This window comes from Oncorhynchus gorbuscha, linkage group LG19 (assembly GCF_021184085.1).
Source record: "Oncorhynchus gorbuscha isolate QuinsamMale2020 ecotype Even-year linkage group LG19, OgorEven_v1.0, whole genome shotgun sequence".
Lineage (NCBI taxonomy): Eukaryota > Metazoa > Chordata > Actinopteri > Salmoniformes > Salmonidae > Oncorhynchus > Oncorhynchus gorbuscha.
In genome coordinates, this window is record NC_060191.1 from 80502891 (window position 1) to 80524154 (window position 21264).

The 21264-nt window shown below is 42.0% G+C and overlaps 1 protein-coding gene across 1 annotated transcript in view; it reads right to left on the bottom strand.

The window, feature by feature from the left end:
* Nucleotides 1-21264, bottom strand: part of LOC124005685 (contactin-5-like) — a 570484-nt gene that overhangs the window by 341645 nt on the left and 207575 nt on the right. The window contains exons 4-5 of the mRNA XM_046315147.1: nt 16168-16291; nt 9388-9563 (exon numbers count right to left, since the gene is read on the bottom strand). Of these exons, the coding sequence (XP_046171103.1) occupies nt 9388-9563; nt 16168-16291 (300 nt within the window). The remainder of the gene's footprint in view (nt 1-9387; nt 9564-16167; nt 16292-21264) is intronic.

Genomic DNA, 21264 nt, shown 5'->3' on the forward strand with positions numbered 1-21264 from the left:
CATCATAACCGCCATCGATAAAAGACAGTACTGTTCAGCCGTCTTCATCGACCTTGCCAAGGCTTTCGACTCTGTCAATCACCATATTCTTATCGGCAGACTCAGTAGCCTCGGTTTTTCGGATGCCTTGCCTGGTTCACCAATTACTTTGCAGACAGAGTTCAGTGTGTCAAATCGGAGGGCATGTTGTCCGGTCCTCTGGCAGTCTCTATGGGGGTGCCACAGGGTTCAATTCTCGGGCCGACTCTTTTCTCTGTATATATCAATGATGTTGCTCTTGCTGCGGGCGATTCCCTGATCCACCTCTACGCAGACGACACCATTGTATACACTTTCGGCCCGTCATTGGACACTGTGCTATCTAACCTCCAATCGAGCTTCAATGCCATACAACACTCCTTCTGTGGCCTCCAACTGCTCTTAAACGCTAGTAAAACCAAATGCATGCTTTTCAACCGATCGCTACCTGCACCCGCATGCCCGACTAGCATCACCACACTGGATGGCTCCGACCTTGAATATGTGGACACCTATAAGTACCTAGGTGTCTGGCTAGACTGCAAACTCTCCTTCCAGACCCATATCAAACATCTCCAATCGAAAATCAAATCAAGAATCGGCTTTCTATTCCGCAACAAAGCCTCCTTCACTCACGCTGCCAAGCTTACCCTAGTAAAACTGACTATCCTACCAACCCTAGACTTCGGCGACGTCATCTACAAAATTGCTTCCAACACTCTACTCAGCAAACTGGATGCAGTTTATCACAGTGCCATCCGTTTTGTCACTAAAGCACCTTATACTACCCACCCTGCGACTTGTATGCTCTAGTCGGCTGGCCCTCGCTACATATTCGTCGCCAGACCCACTGGCTTCAGGTCATCTACAAGGCCATGCTAGGCAAAGCTCCGCCTTATCTCAGCTCACTGGTCACGATGGCAACACCCATCCGTAGCACGCGCTCCAGCAGGTGTATCTCATTGATCATCCCTAAAGCCAACACCTCATTCGGCCGCCTTTCGTTCCAGTACTCTGCTGCCTGTGACTGGAACGAATTGCAAAAATCGCTGAAGTTGGAGACTTATCTCCCTCACCAACTTCAAACATCAGCTAGCTGAGCAGCTAACCGATCGCTGCAGCTGTACATAATCTATTGGTAAATAGCACACCCATTTTCACCTACCTCATCCCCACAGTTTTTATTTATTTACTTTTCTGCTCTTTTGCACACCAATATCTCTACCTGTACATGATCATTTATCACTCCATTGTTAATCTGCAATATTGTAATTATTCGCCTACCTCCTCATGCCTTTTGCACACATTGTATATAGACTGCCCTCTTTTTCTCTGTGTTATTGACTTGTTAATTGTTTACTCCATGTGTAACTCTGTGTTGTCTGTTCACACTGCTATGCTTTATCTTGGCCAGGTCGCAGTTGCAAATGAGAACCTGTTCTCAACTAGCCTACCTGGTTAAAAAAAGGTGAAATAAAAAAATTAATAAAAAAAATACCACAGTGTGACATCACAGCAGCAAGATGTGTGAACTGTTTTTTTCATTTTCCCTTTCGTACTTTCACATTGTTACAACGCTGTATAACGACATGATGACATTTCAAATGTCTTTATTATTTTGGAACTTTTGTGAGTTTAATGTTTATTGTACATTTATTTCAGTTTTGTTTATTATCTATTTCACTTGCTTGGCAATGTAAACATATGTTTTCCATGCCAATAAAGTCCTTCAGTTGAATTGAATTGAGAGAGAGGAGAGAGAGGGAGAGGGAGAAGGAGAGGAAGAAGGAGAAGGAGAAGGAGAGGGAGAGGGAGAGGGAGAGGGAGAGGGAGAGAGGGATTAGATCAACACTTGTCACTTATTTTACATTTTTCTTGTTGTCTATTTCTATCATTTCTAATTTCTGAAGAATGTTTTTAGTTGAAACACACACAGCACAACATGTCCTCTTGTGTTGGTCGTGGTTGTTGCTCTTAGTATAAGTATTGTGGGAGTTCATCAACCACACACATAATACAACACACCATACTGTATATCCTCAGTCACATCTACTGCAGGAAAACTCACACCTGCACCCCCTACACACACACACACACACACACACACACACACACACACACACACATCCCCCCCCCCGCGCCCCCCCCCAAACAAATCCAAATATATTTTATATTTGAGAATCTTCAAATAGCCACCCTTTACCTTGATGACAGCTTTGCACATTATTGGCATTCTCTCAACCAGTTTCATGAAGTTGTCACCTGGAATACATTTCAATTAACGGTTGTGCCTTGTTAAAACTTCATTTGTGGAATTTATTTCCTTCTTAATGTGTTTGAGCCAATCAGTTGTGTTGTGACAAGGTAGGGTTGGTATACAGAAGACTGCCCTATTTGGTAAAAGATCAAGTCCATATTATGGCAAGAACAGCTCAAATAAGCAAAGAGGAACGACAGTCCATCCTTACTTTAAGACATGAAGGTCAATAAGCAACATTTCAAGAACATTGAACATTTCTTCAAGGGCAATCGCAAAAACCAACAAGCGTTATGATGAAGCTGGCTCTCATGAGGACCGCTACAGGAATGGAAGACCCAGAGTTACCTCTGCTGCAGAGGATAAGTTCATTAGAATTAGGAGCCTCAGGAATTGCAGCCCAAATAAATGCTTCACAGAGTTCAACAGACAAATCTCAACATCAACTGTTCAGAGGAGACTGCGTGAATCAGGCCTTCATGGTCGAATTGCTAAAAAGGAACCACTACTCTAAAGGACAACAATAAGAAGAAGAGACTTGTTTGAGCCAAGAAGAAACATGAGCAATGGACATTAGACTGGTGGAAATGTGTCCTTTGGTCTGGAGTCTAATTTGGAGACTTATGGTTCCAACTGCCGTGCCTTTGTGAGAAGCGGTGTGGGTGAATGGATGATCTCTGCATGTGTATTTCCCACCGTAAAGTATGGAGAAGGGGGTGTTATTGCGTGGGGGTGCTTTGCTGGTGACACTGTCTGTGATTTACCTAGAATTCAAGGCACACTTAACCAGCGCGGCTACCACCGTATTCTGCAGTGAAGCGCCATCCATCTAATTTGGGCTTAGAGGGACGATCATTTATTTTCCAACAGGACAATGACCCAACACACCTCCAGGCTGTGTAAGGGCTATTTTTACCAAGAAGGAGAGTGATGGAGTGCTGCATCAGATGACCTGGCCTCCACAATCCCCCAACCTCAATCAAATTGAGTTGGTTTGGGATGATGGACAGCAGAGTCAAGGAAAAGCAGCCAACAAGTGCTCAGCATATGTGATCTGATTCAGGAAACTAGGCGTATGTCACAAGTCATGACTTCACAAGTCACAGCATGAATCTTCTTTTTTTTGGTGCCTTTTAATATCTAACTTATATGCCATCTGTAAATACAAATAAAATCGTTACATTATTAGCCTATAGTGGTTCCTCATTTAAGAGTTGCGTCATACTACGGCACACCTAGCGGGTTACTGCATCATTCTGTGGCACGTCATTTAATTGTCAGCTATTTTCTCTGTAACTGCAAGTTATTGCTAGTTCGACCACCAGAGGCAATCTTTGAGAAGCATTTGATAGTATTCCATATTGGCATTACCAGAGAATTTAAAACATTTTTTGTAATAACATAGTATATGGGATTGATTTTAAGAAATGTGGCTTTTTAATTGGATTAATATTATGCTGTTTGTATTGAGATTTTTTTTTAAACAAAACACACAGGGTTTCTGTTAGGATGGAATGGAAATATGGCGCTACACCCAAACAAGGGCACTGCGTTCATCCACCTCTGGCCTGCTCGCCTCCCTACCACTGAGGAAGTACAGCTCCCGCTCAGCCCAGTCAAAACTGTTCGCTGCTCTGGCCCCCCCAATGGTGGAACAAACTCCCTCACGACGCCAGGACAGCGGAGTCAATCACCACCTTCCGGAGACACCTGAAACCCCACCTCTTTAAGGAATACCTAGGATAGGATAAGTAATCCCTCTCACCCCCCCCCCCCCCTTTAAGATTTAGATGCACTATTGTAAAGTGACTGTTCCACTGGATGTCATAAGGTGAATGCACCAATTTGTAAGTCGCTCTGGATAAGAGCGTCTGCTAAAAGACTTAAATGTAATGTAAATGTAAATGGCGCTGTACAACGTGACAACGTGACGGTCAGGATTAGGCTACAGAATTTTAGCATTATTTTATTATCGAAATGTGTTTATTTATTTATTAGGCTTCTGTGCAGTCTACACTACAGACTGTAGTGAACCTGGGAAAGTGCCTAATTCTGTACATAAGGGAGAGCAGGTCATGTCTGCACTACAGAATGCAGGGCATGTGGGAGTCCGGGATGCAGGGAATGCGGAAGACCGGGATGCAGAGAATGCGGGAGTCCGGGATGCAAGGAACGCGGGAGACCTGGATGCAGGGGACACGGTAGACCGGGATGCAGGGAATGCGGGAGACCGGGAGACAGGGAATGCAGGAGACGGGGATGCAGGGAATGAGGGAGACTGGGATGAAGGGAATGCGGGAGTCCGGGATGCAGGGAATGTGGGAGACCGGGATGCAGGGAATGCCGGAGAAAGGGATGCAGGGAATGGGGGAGACCGGTATCCAGGGCACACGGGAGACCGGGATGCAGGGAACACGGGAGACCAGGATGCAGGGAACACGGGATACCGGGATGCAGGGAACACGGGAGACCGGGATGCAGGGAACACGGGAGACCGGGATGCAGGGAATGCGGGTGACCGGGAGACAGGGAATGCGGGAGACCGGGAGACAGGGAACGCGGGAGACCGGGATGCAGGGAATGCGGGTAGACCGGGATGAAGGGAATGCGGGAGACCGGGATGCAGGGTACACGGGAGACCGGGATGCAGGGAACGCGGGAGACCGGGATGCAGGGAATGCCGGAGACAGGGATGCAGGGAATGCGGGAGACCGGGATCCAGGGAACGCGGGAGACCGGGATCCAGGGAATGCGGGAGACCGGGAACCAGGGCACACGGGAGACCAGGATGCAGGGAAAGCGGGAGACTGGGATGCAGGGCACGCGGGAGACCGGGATGAAGGGCACGCGGGAGACAGGGATGCAGGGCACACGGGAGACCGGGATGTAAGGAAAGCGGGAGACCGGGATGCGGGGCACACGGGAGACCGGGATGCAAGGAAAGCGGGAGACCGGGATGCGGGGCACACGGGAGACCGGGATGCAAGGAAAGCGGGAAACTGGGATGCAGGGCACGCGGGAGACCGGGATGCAAGGAAAGCGGGAGACTGGGATGCTGGGCACACGGGAGACCGGGATGCAAGGAAAGCGGGAGATCGGGATGCAAGGAAAGCGGGAGACTGGGATGCAGGGCACGAGGGAGACCGGGATGCGGGAGACCAGAGTTATTTCACAGTTGTGATGTCTTACTATTATTCTAAAATGCAGAATGGCACTGTAATAGACTACATCCAGTTTGCTGAGTAGAGTGTTGGAGGCTATTTTGTAAATGACATCGCCGAAGTCAAGGATCGGTCGGACAGTCACTTTTACGAAGGTATGTTTGGCAGCATGAGTGAAGGAGGCTTTGTTGGGAAATAGGGAGCCAATTGTAGATTCAACTTTGGATTGGAGATGCCTAATGTGAGTCTGGAAGGAGAGTTTACAGTCTAACCAGACACCTAGGTATTTGTAATTGTCCACATATTCTAAGTCAGAACCGTCCAGAGTAGTGATGCTAGTCGGGCGCGCGGGTGCGGGCAGCAATTGGTTGAAGAAAATATATTTAGTTTTAGTGTTTTGGTTAAAACGTCGGTCACATTTGGTTAAAACTCAACAAAGGAACCATCCTTAGTGACAATGATTTATATATAGGTGTGATGTATTCTTCGCCCTCAGATTCATCTTACTGTGACGAACAGTTTTATGATAATCTCCAAAGAGAGACCAACCAGTTTCATGCTGAGGGAAGTGTGCTTTTGTGTAGAGATTTTAATGCTAGAACAGGTTCTGAAAATGAGATTACATTTTATTTGTCATTTGTGCTGAATGCCCCTCCTCAGTAAAAGTCACATGCAGCCCGCAGTTTGCCAATTGGCACCTAAACGACTCTCTGACCATGAGAAACAATATTCTCTGGTCTGATGAAACCAGATTGAACTCTTTGGCCTGAATGCCAAGCGTCACGTCTGTAGGAAATCTGGCACCATCCCTGTGGTGAAGCATGGTGGTGGCAGCATCATGCTGTGGGGATAGTCAGGATTGAGAGAAAGATGAACGGAGCAAAGTAAAGAGAGATCATTGATGAAAACCTGTTCCAGAGAGCTCAGGACCTCATACTGGGGCAAAGGTTCCTCTTCCAACAGGACAACGACCCAAAGCACACAGCCAAGACGACAAAGGAGTGTCTTCAGGACAAGTCTATGAATGTGCTTAATTGGCCAAGTCAGAGCCCGGACGTCAACCCGATCAAACATCTCTGGAGAGACCTGAAAATAGCTGTGCAGCGACACTCCCAGTCCAACCTGACAGAGCTGCCTTAACAAAGTACTGTGTAGGGTCTGAATACTTATGTAAAAATGATACTTCTGTTTTTATTTTTAATACATTTGTTAAAATAAAACATAAAAACGTTTTTATTTGTCATTATGGGGTATTGTGTGTAGATTGATGAGGACAAAATAATAATTAATCCATTTTAGAATAAGGCTGTAATGTAACACAATGTGGAAAAAGTCAAGGGGCCTAAATACTTTCAGAATGCACTGTATATATATATATATATATATATATATATATATATATATATATATATATATATATATATATATATTAACAAAGGGCTTTCCAAGAGTCCATCTTGTAGAGCGGAGAGAATTATATATACTTTTTTAAAATAAATAAATAAATATATATATATATATACAGTGGGGCAAAAAAGTATTTAGTCAGCCACCAATTGTGCAAGTTCTCTTAAAAAGAAGAGAGAGGCCTGTAATATTCATCATAGGTACACTTAAAAAATGACAGACAAAATGCGAGAAAAAAAATCCAGAAAATCACATTGTAGGATTTTTAATTAATTTATTTGCAAATTATGGTGGAAAATAAGTATTTGGTCAATAACAAAAGTTTATCTCAATACTTTGTTATATACCCTTTGTTGGCAATGACAGATGTCAAACATTTTCTGTAAGTCTTTACAAGGTTTTCACACACAGTTGCTGGTATTTTGGCCCATTCCTCCATGCAGATCTCCTCTAGAGTAGTGATGTTTTGGGGCTGTTGCTGGCCGATACGGACTTTCAACGCCCTCCAAAGATTTTCTATGGGGTTGAGATCTGGAGACTGGCTTGGCCTCTCCAGGACCTTGAAATGCTTCTTACAAAGCCACTCCTTTGTTGCCCGGGCAGTGTGTTTGGGATCATTGTCATGCTGAAAGACCCAGCCACGTTTCATCTTCAATGCCCTTGCTGATGGAAGGAGGTTTTCACTCAAAATCTCATGATACATGGCCCCATTCATTCTTTCCTTTTCACGGATCAGTCGTCCTGGTCCCTTTGCAGAAAAAAAGCCCCAAAGCATGATGTTTCCACCCCATGCTTCACAGTAGGTATGGTGTTCTTTGGATGCAACTCAGCATTCTTTGTCCTCCAAACACGACGAGTTGAGTTTTTACCAAAAAGTTATATTTTGGTTTCATCTGACCATATGACATTCTCCAAATCTTCTTCTGGATCATCCAAATGCTCTCTAGCAAACTTCAGATGGGCCTGGACATGTACTGGCTTAATCAGGGAGACACGTCTGGCACTGCAGGATTTGAGTCCCTGGCGGCATAGTGTGATGGTAGGCTTTGTTACTTTGGTCCCAGCTCTCTGCAGGTCATTCACTAGGTCCCCCCGTGTGGTTCTGGGATTTTTGCTCACCGCTCTTGCGATCATTTTGACCCCACGGGGTGAGATCTTGCGTGGAGCCCCAGATCGAGGGAGATTATCAGTGGTCTTGTCTGTCTTCCATTTCCTAATAATTGCTCCCACAGTTGATTTCTTCAAACCAAGCTGCTTACCTATTGCAGATTCAGTCTTTCCAGCCTGGTGCAGGTCTACAATTTTGTTTCTGGTGTCCTTTGACAGCTCTTTGGTCTTGGCCATAGTGGAGTTTGGAGTGTGACTGTTTGAGGTTGTGGACAGGTGTCTTTTATTCTGATAACAAATTCAAACAGGTGCCATTAATATAGGTAACGAGTGGAGGACAGAGGAGCCTCTTAAAGCAGAAGTTACAGGTCTGTGAGAGCCAGAAATCTTGCTTGTTTGTAGGTGACCAAATACTTATTTTCCACCATAATTTGCAAATAAATTCATAAAAAATCCTACAATGTTATTTTCTTAATTTCTTTTCTCATTTTGTCTGTCATAGTTGAAGTGTACTTATGATGAAAATTACAGGCCTCTCTCATCTTGTTAAGTGGGAGAACTTGCACAATTGGTGGCTGACTAAATACTTTTCTGCCCCACTGTATATGGGGGAATGAAAATTAAGCAGACAATTACATTGATGGGAGCCAATCTATCTGCAATATTAAAGCTGATCTACCCACCCAAAATAAATCAAGTCAAATAATAATAGAGATGGCTGCCCGAAGAGGAGCATCTATGTGGTCACCGCATGACACAGGGAGGTACAATGTGCTTTCTCCTCTACTGTGAGAAATACTACCAACTAAGATCATTTTTCTTCAAGAAAATATCTCAATCAATCCTCAACTTCTGTGCATTTACCAATGACATAAAGCTGGGAATTATTGTGGGAGAGGAAGAAACCGCAAATATTATTGCTCGATATGTATTAGTCAGAGGGACATCCCATGACCATTAATTCCCTATAGTATTAACATTGTATATAACTAACATGTCATACATAGTGGAACCATCCTCCATGTATATTTTATTGTTTATTTATTAGCAATTCACAATTTTTTATAAACATACGTTTCATTTAATTCGACCTAAGATTCCACAATACAACAACAGTTAATTTATCCTCATTGCATTGTACTGTATTTACCGAAATGCTGTACTACTGTACTGCTTTGGCAATATCTACAAATTGTATTTAATGCCGATAAACCATTCTGAATTTGAATTTGAGATCAGAGAGAGATCAAAGAGAATGATTAGAGAGAGACCAGAGATGGATAAGAGATATCAGAGAGAGATCCGAGAGAGATCAGCGAGAGATCAGAAAGAGAGAGAGAGATCAGAGAGAGATAAGAGAGGTCAGAGAGATATCATAGAGAAGGTCGGAGAGAAAGTCAGAGAGAGATCCGAGAGCGATCAGAGAGAAATACTCACAGGTAAACTGTATCAGTGCATCCCGACTCAGGACCATCCCGTAGCTGTTCTCTGCCTTACACTGGTATCTCCCATAGTCTGCCGTCTCGCTGGCGTTGGTTATTATCAAGTTGCCGTCGATCAAGCTGTAACGGTAAACTGCCTCAATATCCACTTCTGTTCCATTGATAAACCAACTGCAGAGAGACACAGATCACATAAATGTCTTTACACAAAAAGGTAATCTGATGATTTGATTTGAATGACTATGAACAGATAGAGACGGAAAAGGGTTTATTGTTACATCCACCAGATAGGTGTTGTTTTACAGGGTCAGTCATAGTAGTATGATAGGTGTTGTTTTACAGGGTCAGTCATAGTAGTATGATAGGTGTTGTTTTACAGGGTCAGCCATAGTAGTATGATAGGTGTTGTTTTACAGGGTCAGCCATAGTAGTATGATAGGTGTTGTTTTACAGGGTCAGTCATAGTAGTATGATAGGTGTTGTTTTACAGGGTCAGTCATAGTAGTATGATAGGTGTTGTGTTACAGTGTCAGTCATAGTAACATGATAAGTGCAGTGTAATGTGTTGTTTTACAGGGTCAGTCATAGTAGTATGATAGGTGTTGTTTTACAGGGTCAGCCATAGTAGTATGATAGGTGTTGTTTTACGGGGTCAGTCATAGTGGTATGATAGGTGTTGTTTTACAGGGTCAGTCATAGTGGTATGATAGGTGTTGTTTTACAGGGTCAGTCATAGTAGTATGATAGGTGTTGTGTTACAGGGTCAGTCATAGTGGTATGATAGGTGTTGTTTTACAGGGTCAGTCATAGTAGTATGATAGGTGTTGTGTTACAGGGTCAGTCATAGTAGTATGATAGGTGTTGTTTTACAGGGTCAGTTATAGTAGTATGATAGGTGTTGTTTTACAGGGTCAGCCATAGTAGTATGATAGGTGTTGTTTTACAGGGTCAGCCATAGTAGTATGATAGGTGTTGTTTTACAGGGTCAGTCATAGTAGTATGACAGGTTGTTTTACAGGGTCAGTCATAGTAGTATGATAGGTGTTGTTTTACAGGGTCAGTCATAGTAGTATGATAGGTGTTGTGTTACAGGGTCAGTCATAGTAGTATGATAGGTGTTGTTTTACAGGGTCAGTCATAGTAGTATGATAGGTGTTGTTTTACAGGGTCAGCCATAGTAGTATGATAGGTGTTGTTTTACAGGGTCAGTCATAGTGGTATGATGGGTGTTGTTTTACAGGGTCAGCCATAGTAGTATGATAGGTGTTGTTTTACAGGGTCAGTCATAGTGGTATGATGGGTGTTGTTTTACAGGGTCAGCCATAGTAGTATGATAGGTGTTGTTTTACAGGGTCAGCCATAGTAGTATGATAGGTGTTGTTTTACAGGGTCAGTCATAGTAGTATGACAGGTTGTTTACAGGGTCAGCCATAGTAGTATGATAGGTGTTGTTTTACAGGGTCAGTCATAGTAGTATGACAGGTTGTTTACAGGGTCAGCCATAGTAGTATGATAGGTGTTGTTTTACAGGGTCAGCCATAGTAGTATGATAGGTGTTGTTTTACAGGGTCAGTCATAGTAGTATGACAGGTTGTTTACAGGGTCAGCCATAGTAGTATGATAGGTGTTGTTTTACAGGGTCAGTCATAGTAGTATGATAGGTGTTGTGTTACAGGGTCAGTCATAGTAGTATGATAGGTGTTGTGTTACAGGGTCAGTCATAGTAGTATGATAGGTGTTGTTTTACAGGGTCAGTTATAGTAGTATGATAGGTGTTGTTTTACAGGGTCAGCCATAGTAGTATGATAGGTGTTGTTTTACAGGGTCAGCCATAGTAGTATGATAGGTGTTGTTTTACAGGGTCAGTCATAGTAGTATGACAGGTTGTTTTACAGGGTCAGTCATAGTAGTATGATAGGTGTTGTTTTACAGGGTCAGTCATAGTAGTATGATAGGTGTTGTGTTACAGGGTCAGTCATAGTAGTATGATAGGTGTTGTTTTACAGGGTCAGTCATAGTAGTATGATAGGTGTTGTTTTACAGGGTCAGTCATAGTGGTATGATAGGTGTTGTTTTACAGGGTCAGTCATAGTGGTATGATGGGTGTTGTTTTACAGGGTCAGCCATAGTAGTATGATAGGTGTTGTTTTACAGGGTCAGTCATAGTGGTATGATGGGTGTTGTTTTACAGGGTCAGCCATAGTAGTATGATAGGTGTTGTTTTACAGGGTCAGCCATAGTAGTATGATAGGTGTTGTTTTACAGGGTCAGTCATAGTAGTATGACAGGTTGTTTACAGGGTCAGCCATAGTAGTATGATAGGTTGTGTCATGATGTTGCCCTGTTGGTGGAGGTTTATGACCCCCATAAATACATTTCCTCCTTTTCTCTCCACAGTACAAATGAACTCAAAGGAAAGCCCTTTGTTAAAATAGAGAGAGAGTATGGTAACATAAAAAGGTTGGGGGGAAAAAACTATATTTCTGTAATCCAACTAGTTGAAAGTGTCCGTTGGTACTTAAAGAATATGATGTCAGATCAGTTGGTGTTTGGGACATTAAATCTGATGATAGGACGACATAAATTGTATATTGGAAAGTCACATTCTAGTTATCAGATTCACATTGCACTGTTGTGCAATTTAAATGTTTAAATATGAAACTTCTTGAAAAGATTAAATGTAATTTTAGCTTCTAAATGGGAGAATTGTTTTCATAAAGTAAACTATGCTCACTCAGTGGCCACACCCAAGTGAACAGACATTGGTTGAGAACTATGAAACACGCCCTACTCTTCCACAATACAAAAACCTGTTGACGGAAGTGAACTTTTTTAGGATAGGGGGCAGCATTTTCACTTTTGGATGAATAGCGTGCCCAGAGTAAACTACCTCCTACTCAGTCCCAGATGCTAATATATGCATATGATTAGTATTGGATAGAAAACACTCTGAAGTTTCTAAAACTGTTTGAATGATGTCTGTGAGTATAACAGAACCTATATGGCAGTCAAACCTGAGAAAAAATCCAAACAGGATGTGGGAAATCTGAGGTTTGTAGTTTTTGATCTAGGCCCCTATCGAATACACAGTGGGATATGGGTTATTTTGCCTTCCTAAGGTTTCCACTAAAGATGGATTCTATACTTAGTTTGACAAGTTTCCTCGACCTGTAATATAATTTTTTGAACTTTTAGTCCGACTGGACCTGAATGCGCATTTGGTTTTGTTTTCCAAATGCGCTAACAAATTAAGCTATTTTACACAAATTATCGAACAAAACAAACAAATTGTGGAACACCAATTCCTGGGAGTGCATTCTGATGAAGATCATCAAAGGTAAGTGAATATTTATAATGCTATTTTTGACTAATGTTGACTGGGCGACATGGCGGATATTTATTTTGGCTGGTTTGGGCTCTGAGTGCCGTACTCAGATTATGCTTTTTCCATAAAGTTTTAAAAAAATCTGACACAGCGGTTGCATGAAGGAGAAGTTTATCTAAAGTTCTATGCAAAACACTACAATTTTCATCAGCATTTATAATGATTATTTCTGTGAATTCATGTGGCTCTCTGCACAATCACCACATGTGATGGGGCGGCAGGGTAGCCTAGTGGTTAGAGTGTTGGACTAGTAACCGGAAGGTTGCAAGTTCAAACCCCCGAGCTGACATGGTACAAATCTGTCATTCTGCCCCTGAACAGGCAGTTAACCAACTGTTCGGAGGCTGTCATTGAAAATAAGAATTTGTTCTTAACTGACTTGCCTGGTTAAATAAAGGTAAAATGATAAATTAGATTTTTTTTTATAAATATGCATTTTATCGAACAAAACATACCTGTATTGTGTAACATGAAGTCCTATGAGTGTCATCTGATGAAGACATCAAAGGTTAGTGATACATTTTATCTCTTTTTGTGACTTCTCTCTTTGGCTGGAAAAATGGCTTGGTTTTTCTGTGGCTTGGAGGTGACCAAACATAATCATTTGTGGAGCTTTCGCTGTAAAGCATTTTTGAAATCAGACACTGTGGCTGGATTAAGGAGAATTGTATCTTTAAAATGGTGTAAAATACTTGTGAGATTTCTGTTGATTTGTATTTGGCGCCCTGCAATTTCATTGGTTGTTGGCGCGGGGTTCCGCTATCATAGTAGTATGATAGGCTGTTTACTAGGTAAGCCATAACAGTATGATAGGTGTTATCAATCTTTTTTTAAAGCTGTTTTGCAGCAACTCACTGCCGTCCTGAAGACAAACAATGTATAGGAAATGCTTCAGTCTGGTGTGAGACCCAATCATAGCACTGAGACTGCACTTGTGAAGGTGGTAAATGACATGTTAATGACATCAGCCGAGGCTCTGCATCTGTCCTCATGCTCCTAGAACTTAGAGCTGCTTTTGACACCATCAATCAGCACATTCTTTTGGAGAGATTGGAAACCCAAATTCGTCTACACTGACAAGCTCTGGCCTGGTTTAGATCTTATCTGTCGGAAAGATATCAGTTTGTCTCTGTGGATGGTTTGTCAACTGTACATTTCGGTGTTCCTCAAGGTTCCGTTTTAGGACCAATATTGTTTTCACTATATATTTTACCTATTGGTTATGTAATTTGAAAACATAATGTTAACTTTCACTGCTATGCGGACGATACACAGCAGTACATTAATGAAACATGGTGAAGCACCAACATGCCCCTCCCTGGAAACCAGGGTTTCAGACATAAGTAAGTGGATGGCGGCAAATGTTTTACTTTTAAACTCGGACAAAAAGGAGATGCTAGTTCTAGGTCCCAAGAAACAAAGATATCTTCTGTTGGTTCTGACAATTAATCTTGATGGTTGTACAGTCGTCTCAAATAAAACTGTGAAGGACCTCAGCGTTACTCTGGACCCTGATCTCTCTTTTGACGAACATAGCTTTATTCCATCTAAATCTGACATTTTCTGGAACTTTCTGTCCAAAAATGATGCAGAAAAATGTTGTCATTCCTAGTTAAGAAGACTGCAATGCTCTACTTTCAGGCTACCAAGACAAAGAACTAAATACACTTCAGTTAGTGCTAAACACGGATACTTGGTACAGGGTTAGAGACAGAGACAGAGTCATACCTGTATACAGGTACAGGGTTAGAGACAGAGACAGAGTCATACCTGTATACAGGTACAGGGTTAGAGACAGAGTCATACCTGTATACAGGTACAGGATTAGAGACAGAGACAGAGTCATACCTGTATACAGGTACAGGGTTACAGACAGAGTCATACCTGTATACAGGTACAGGGTTAGAGACAGAGACAGAGTCATACCTGTATACAGGTACAGGGTTAGAGACAGAGTCATACCTGTATACAGGTACAGGATTAGAGACAGAGACAGAGTCATACCTGTATACAGGTACAGGGTTACAGACAGAGTCATACCTGTATACAGGTACAGGGTTAGAGACAGAGACAGAGTCATACCTGTATACAGGTACAGGGTTAGAGACAGAGACATACATGTATACAGGTACAGGGTTAGAGACAGAGACAGAGACATACATGTATACAGGTACAGGGTTAGAGACAGAGACATACATGTATACAGGTACAGGGTTAGAGACAGAGACATACATGTATACAGGTACAGGGTTAGAGACAGAGACATACATGTATACAGGTACAGGGTTAGAGTCAGAGACATACATGTATACAGGTACAGGGTTACAGACAGAGACAGAGTCATACCTGTATACAGGTACAGGGTTAGAGACAGAGACAGAGTCATACCTGTATACAGGTACAGGGTTAGAGACAGAGACAGAGTCATACCTGTATACAGGTACAGGGTTAGAGACAGAGACATACATGTATACAGGTACAGGGTTAGAGACAGAGACATACATGTATACAGGTACAGGGTTAGAGACAGAGACATACATGTATACAGGTACAGGGTTAGAGTCAGAGACATACATGTATACAGGTACAGGGTTACAGACAGAGACAGAGTCATACCTGTATACAGGTACAGGGTTAGAGACAGAGACAGAGTCATACCTGTATACAGGTACAGGGTTAGAGACAGAGTCATACCTGTATACAGGTACAGGATTAGAGACAGAGACAGAGTCATACCTGTATACAGGTACAGGGTTACAGACAGAGTCATACCTGTATACAGGTACAGGGTTAGAGACAGAGACAGAGTCATACCTGTATACAGGTACAGGGTTAGAGACAGAGACATACATGTATACAGGTACAGGGTTAGAGACAGAGACATACATGTATACAGGTACAGGGTTAGAGACAGAGACATACATGTATACAGGTACAGGGTTAGAGACAGAGACATACATGTATACAGGTACAGGGTTAGAGACAGAGACATACCTGTATACAGGTACAGGGTTAGAGACAGAGACAGAGACATACCTGTATACAGGTACAGGGTTAGAGACAGAGACATACCTGTATACAGGTACAGGGTTAGAGACAGAGACAGAGTCATACCTGTATACAGGTACAGGGTTAGAGACAGAGTCATACATGTATACAGGTACAGGGTTAGAGACAGAGACAGAGTCATACCTGTATACAGGTACAGGGTTAGAGACAGAGACAGAGTCATACCTGTATACAGGTACAGGGTTAGAGACAGAGACAGAGTCATACATGTATACAGGTACAGGGTTAGAGACAGAGACAGAGACATACATGTATACAGGTACAGGGTTAGAGACAGAGACATACATGTATACAGGTACAGGGTTAGAGACAGAGTCATACCTGTATACAGGTGCAGGATTGCCTCTGGCTTCACAGCTCATCATCACTTTCTTCTCCTCAGAGTGCAACGGAAAGATGGCGTCATCTGGTTCCTGGACAAACACTGGCCCAAACTCTTCACTCTCTAAAACACGGAGAAGACAGAGAAGTGTTGTTTGAGGGAGATACACACATTGAAGAAGGTCGCGACCGAAACGTCTGATGGTTTTAGGAGTTACACCAACACTACATAATTCAGTATTACATCAGATGATTATATAGGGAGTTACAACACTACATAATTCAGAGTTACATCAGATAATTTTATAGGGAGTTACAACACTACATAATTCAGTATTCAATCAGATGATTTTAGAGGGAGTTACAACACTACATAATTCAGTATTCAATCAGATGATTTTAGAGGGAGTTACAACACTACATAATTCAGTGTTACATCAGATGATTTTAGAAGGAGTTACAACACTACATAATTCAGTATTCAATCAGATGATTTTAGAGGGAGTTACAACACTACATAATTCAGTATTCAATCAGATGATTTTAGAAGGAGTTACAACACTACATAATTCAGTATTCAATCAGATGATTTTAGAGGGAGTTACAACACTACATAATTCAGTATTCAATCAGAGGGTTAGAGACAGAGACTGGGTGATTTTAGAGGGAGTTACAACACTACATAATTCAGTGTTACATCAGATGATTTTAGAAGGAGTTACAACACTACATAATTCAGTATTCAATCAGATGATTTTAGAGGGAGATACAACACTACATAATTCAGGGATAAATCAGATGATTTTAGAGGGAGTTACAACACTACATAATTCAGTATTCAATCAGATGATTTTAGAGGGAGATACAACACTACATAATTCAGTATTCAATCAGATGATTTTATAGGGAGTTACAACACTACATAATTCAGGGATAAATCAGATGATTTTAGAGAGAGTTACAACACTACATAATTCAGTATTCAATCAGATGATTTTAGAGGGAGATACAACACTACATAATTCAGGGATAAATCAGATGATTTTAGAGGGAGTTACAACACTACATAATTCAGTATTCAATCAGATGATTTTAGAGGGAGATACAACACTACATAATTCAGTATTCAATCAGATGACTTTGAGGGTTAGAGACAGAGACAGGGACATACATAACACTACATAATTCAGGGATAAATCAGATGATTTTAGAGGGAGTTACAACACTACATAATTCAGTATTCAATCAGATGACTTTAGAAGGAGTTACAACACTACATAATTCAGTATTACATCAGGTGATTATATAGGGAGTTACAACACTACATAATTCAGTGTTAAATCAGATGATTTTAGAAGGAGTTACAACACTACATAATTCAGTGTTAAATCAGATGATTTTAGAAGGAGTTACAACACTACATAATTCAGTGTTAAATCAGATGATTTTAGAAGGAGTTACAACACTACATAATTCAGTGATAAATCAGATGATTTTAGAAGGAGTTACAACACTACATAATTCAGTGTTAAATCAGATGATTTTAGAAGGAGTTACAACACTACATAATTCAGTGTTAAATCAGATGATTTTAGAAGGAGTTACAACACTACATAATTCAGTATTCAATCAGATGATTTTAGAGGGAGTTACAACACTACATAATTACACTAATAATTACACTAATTACACTACTAACAACACTAATAATTACACAACACTACAACACCAGAAAATATAAAAAACTATCGGCCTATATCGAATCTTCCATTCCTCTCAAAGATTTTAGAGAAGGCTGTTGCGTAGCAACTCACTGCCTTCCTGAAGACAAACAATGTATACGAAATGCTTCAGTCTGGTTTTAGACCCCATCATAGCACTGAGACGGCACTTGTGAAGGTGGTAAATGACATTTTGATGGCATCGGACCGAGGCTCTGCATCTGTCCTCGTGCTCCTAGACCTTAGTGCTGCTTTTGATACCATCGATCACCACATTCTTTTGGAGAGATTGGAAACCCAAATTGGTCTACACGGACATGTTCTGGCCTGGTTTAGGTCTTATCTGTCGGAAAGATATCAGTTTGTCTCTGTGAATGGTTTGTCCTCTGACAAATCAACTGTACATTTCGGTGTTCCTCAAGGTTCTGTTTTAGGACCACTATTGTTTTCACTATATATTTTACCTCTTGGGGATGTTATTCGAAAACATAATGTAAACTTTCACTGCTATGCGGATGACACACAGCTGTACATTTCAATGAAACATGGTGAAGCCCCAAAATTGCCCTCGCTAGAAGCATGTGTTTCAGACATAAGGAAGTGGATGGCTGCAAACTTTCTACTATTAAACTCGGACAAAACAGAGATGCTTGTTCTAGGTCCCAAGAAACAAAGAGATCTTCTGTTGAATCTGACAATTAATCTTAATGGTTGTACAGTCGTCTCAAATAAAACTGTGAAGGACCTCGGCGTTACTCTGGACCCTGATCTCTCTTTTGAAGAACATATCAAGACCATTTCGAGGACAGCTTTTTTCCATCTACGTAACATTGCAAAAATCAGAAACTTTCTGTCCAAAAATGATGCAGAAAAATTAATCCATGCTTTTGTCACTTCTAGGTTAGACTACTGCAATGCTCTATTTTCCGGCTACCCGGATAAAGCACTAAATAAACTTCAGTTAGTGCTAAATACGGCTGCTAGAATCCTGACTAGAACCAAAACATTTGATCATATTACTCCAGTGCTAGCCTCTCTACACTGGCTTCCTGTCAAAGCAAGGGCTGATTTCAAGGTTTTACTGCTAACCTACAAAGCATTACATGGGCTTGCTCCTACCTACCTCTCTGATTTGGTCCTGCCGTACATACCTACACGTACGCTACGGTCACAAGACGCAGGCCTCCTAATTGTCCCTAGAATTTCTAAGCAAACAGCTGGAGGCAGGGCTTTCTCCTATAGAGCTCCATTTTTATGGAACGGTCTGCCTACCCATGTCAGAGACGCAAACTCGGTCTCAACCTTTAAGTCTTTACTGAAGACTCATCTCTTCAGTGGGTCATATGATTGAGTGTAGTCTGGCCCAGGAGTGGGAAGGTGAACGGAAAGGCTCTGGAGCAACGAACCGCCCTTGCTGTCTCTGCCTGGCCGGTTCCCCTCTTTTCACTGGGATTCTTTGCCTCTAACCCTGTTACGGGGGCTGAGTCACTGGCTTGCTGGGGCTCTCTCGTGCCGTCCCTGGGGGGGGTGCGTCACCTGGGTGGGTTGATTCACTGTTGTGGTCGGCCTGTCTGGGTCCCCCCTTGGGTTGTACCGTGTCGGAGATCTTTGTGGGCTATACTCGGCCTTGTCTCAGGATGGTAAGTTGGTGGTTGAAGATTTCCCTCTAGTGGTGTGGGGGCTGTGCTTTGGCAAAGTGGGTGGGGTTATATCCTTCCTGTTTGGCCCTGTCCGGGGGTGTCCTCGGATGGGGCCACAGTGTCTCCTGACCCCTCCTGTCTCAGCCTCCAGTATTTATGCTGCAGTAGTTTATGTGTCGGGGGGCTGGGGTCAGTTTGTTTATCTGGAGTACTTCTCCTGTCCTATTCAGGTGTCCTGTGTGAATCTAAGTGTGCGTTCTCTAATTCTCTCCTTCTCTCTTTCTTTCTCTCTCTCTCTCGGAGGACCTGAGCCCTAGGACCATGCCCCAGGACTACCTGACATGATGACTCCTTGCTGTCCCCAGTCCACCTGGCCGTGCTGCTGCTCCAGTTTCAACTGGCCTGGGCCCTAGGACCATGTCCCAGGACTACCTGACATGAGGACTCCTTGCTGTCCCCAGTCCACCTGGCCATGCTCCTGCTCCAGTTTCAACTGTTCTGCCTTACTATTATTCAACCATGCTGGTCATTTATGAACATTTGAACATCTTGGCCACGTTCTGTTATAATCTCCACCCGGCACAGCCAGAAGAGGACTGGCCACCCCACATATGCTCTCTCTAATTCTCTCTTTCTTTCTCTCTCTCGGAGGACCTGAGCCCTAGGACCGTGCCCCAGGACTACCTGACATGATGGCTCCTTGCTGTCCCCAGTCCACCTGACTGTGCTGCTGCTCCAGTTTCAACTGTTCTGCCTTATTATTATTTGACCATGCTGGTCATTTATGAACATTTGAACATCTTGGTCATGTTCTGTTATAATCTCTACCCGGCACAGCCAGAAGAGGACTGGCCACCCCACATAGCCCGGTTCCTCTCTAGGTTTCTTCCTAGGTTTTGGCCTTTCTAGGGAGTTTTTCCTAGCCACCGTGCTTTTACACCTGCATTGTTTGCTGTTTGGGGTTTTAGGCTGGGTTTCTGTACAGCACTTTGAGATATCAGCTGATGTACGAAGGGCTATATAAATAAATTTGATTTGATTTGATTTGATTTGATAATTCAGTGTTACATCAGATGATTTTATAGGGAGTTACAACACTACATAATTCAGTATTCAATCAGATGATTTTAGAGGAAGTTACAACACTACATAATTCAGTATTCAATCAGATGATTTTAGAGAGAGTTACAACACTACATAATTCAGTATTCAATCAGATGATTTTAGAGGGAGTTACAACACTACATAATTCAGTATTCAATCAGATGATTTTATAGGGAGTTACAACACTACATAATTCAGTATTCAATCAGATGATTTTAGAGAGAGTTACAACACTACATAATTCAGTATTCAATCAGATGATTTTAGAAGGAGTTACAACACTACATAATTCAGTATTCAATCAGATGATTTTAGAGAGAGTTACAACACTACATAATTCAGTATTCAATCAGATGATTTTAGAGAGAGTTACAACACTACATAATTCAGTATTCAATCAGATGATTTTAGAGAGAGTTACAACACTACATAATTCAGTATTCAATCAGATGATTTTAGAGGGAGTTACAACACTACATAATTCAGGGATAAATCGGATGATTTTAGAAGGAGTTACAACACTACATAATTCAGGGATAAATCAGATGATTTTAGAAGGAGTTACAACACTACATAATTCAGTGTTACATCAGATGATTTTATAGGGAGTTACAACAGTACTGAATTATTCT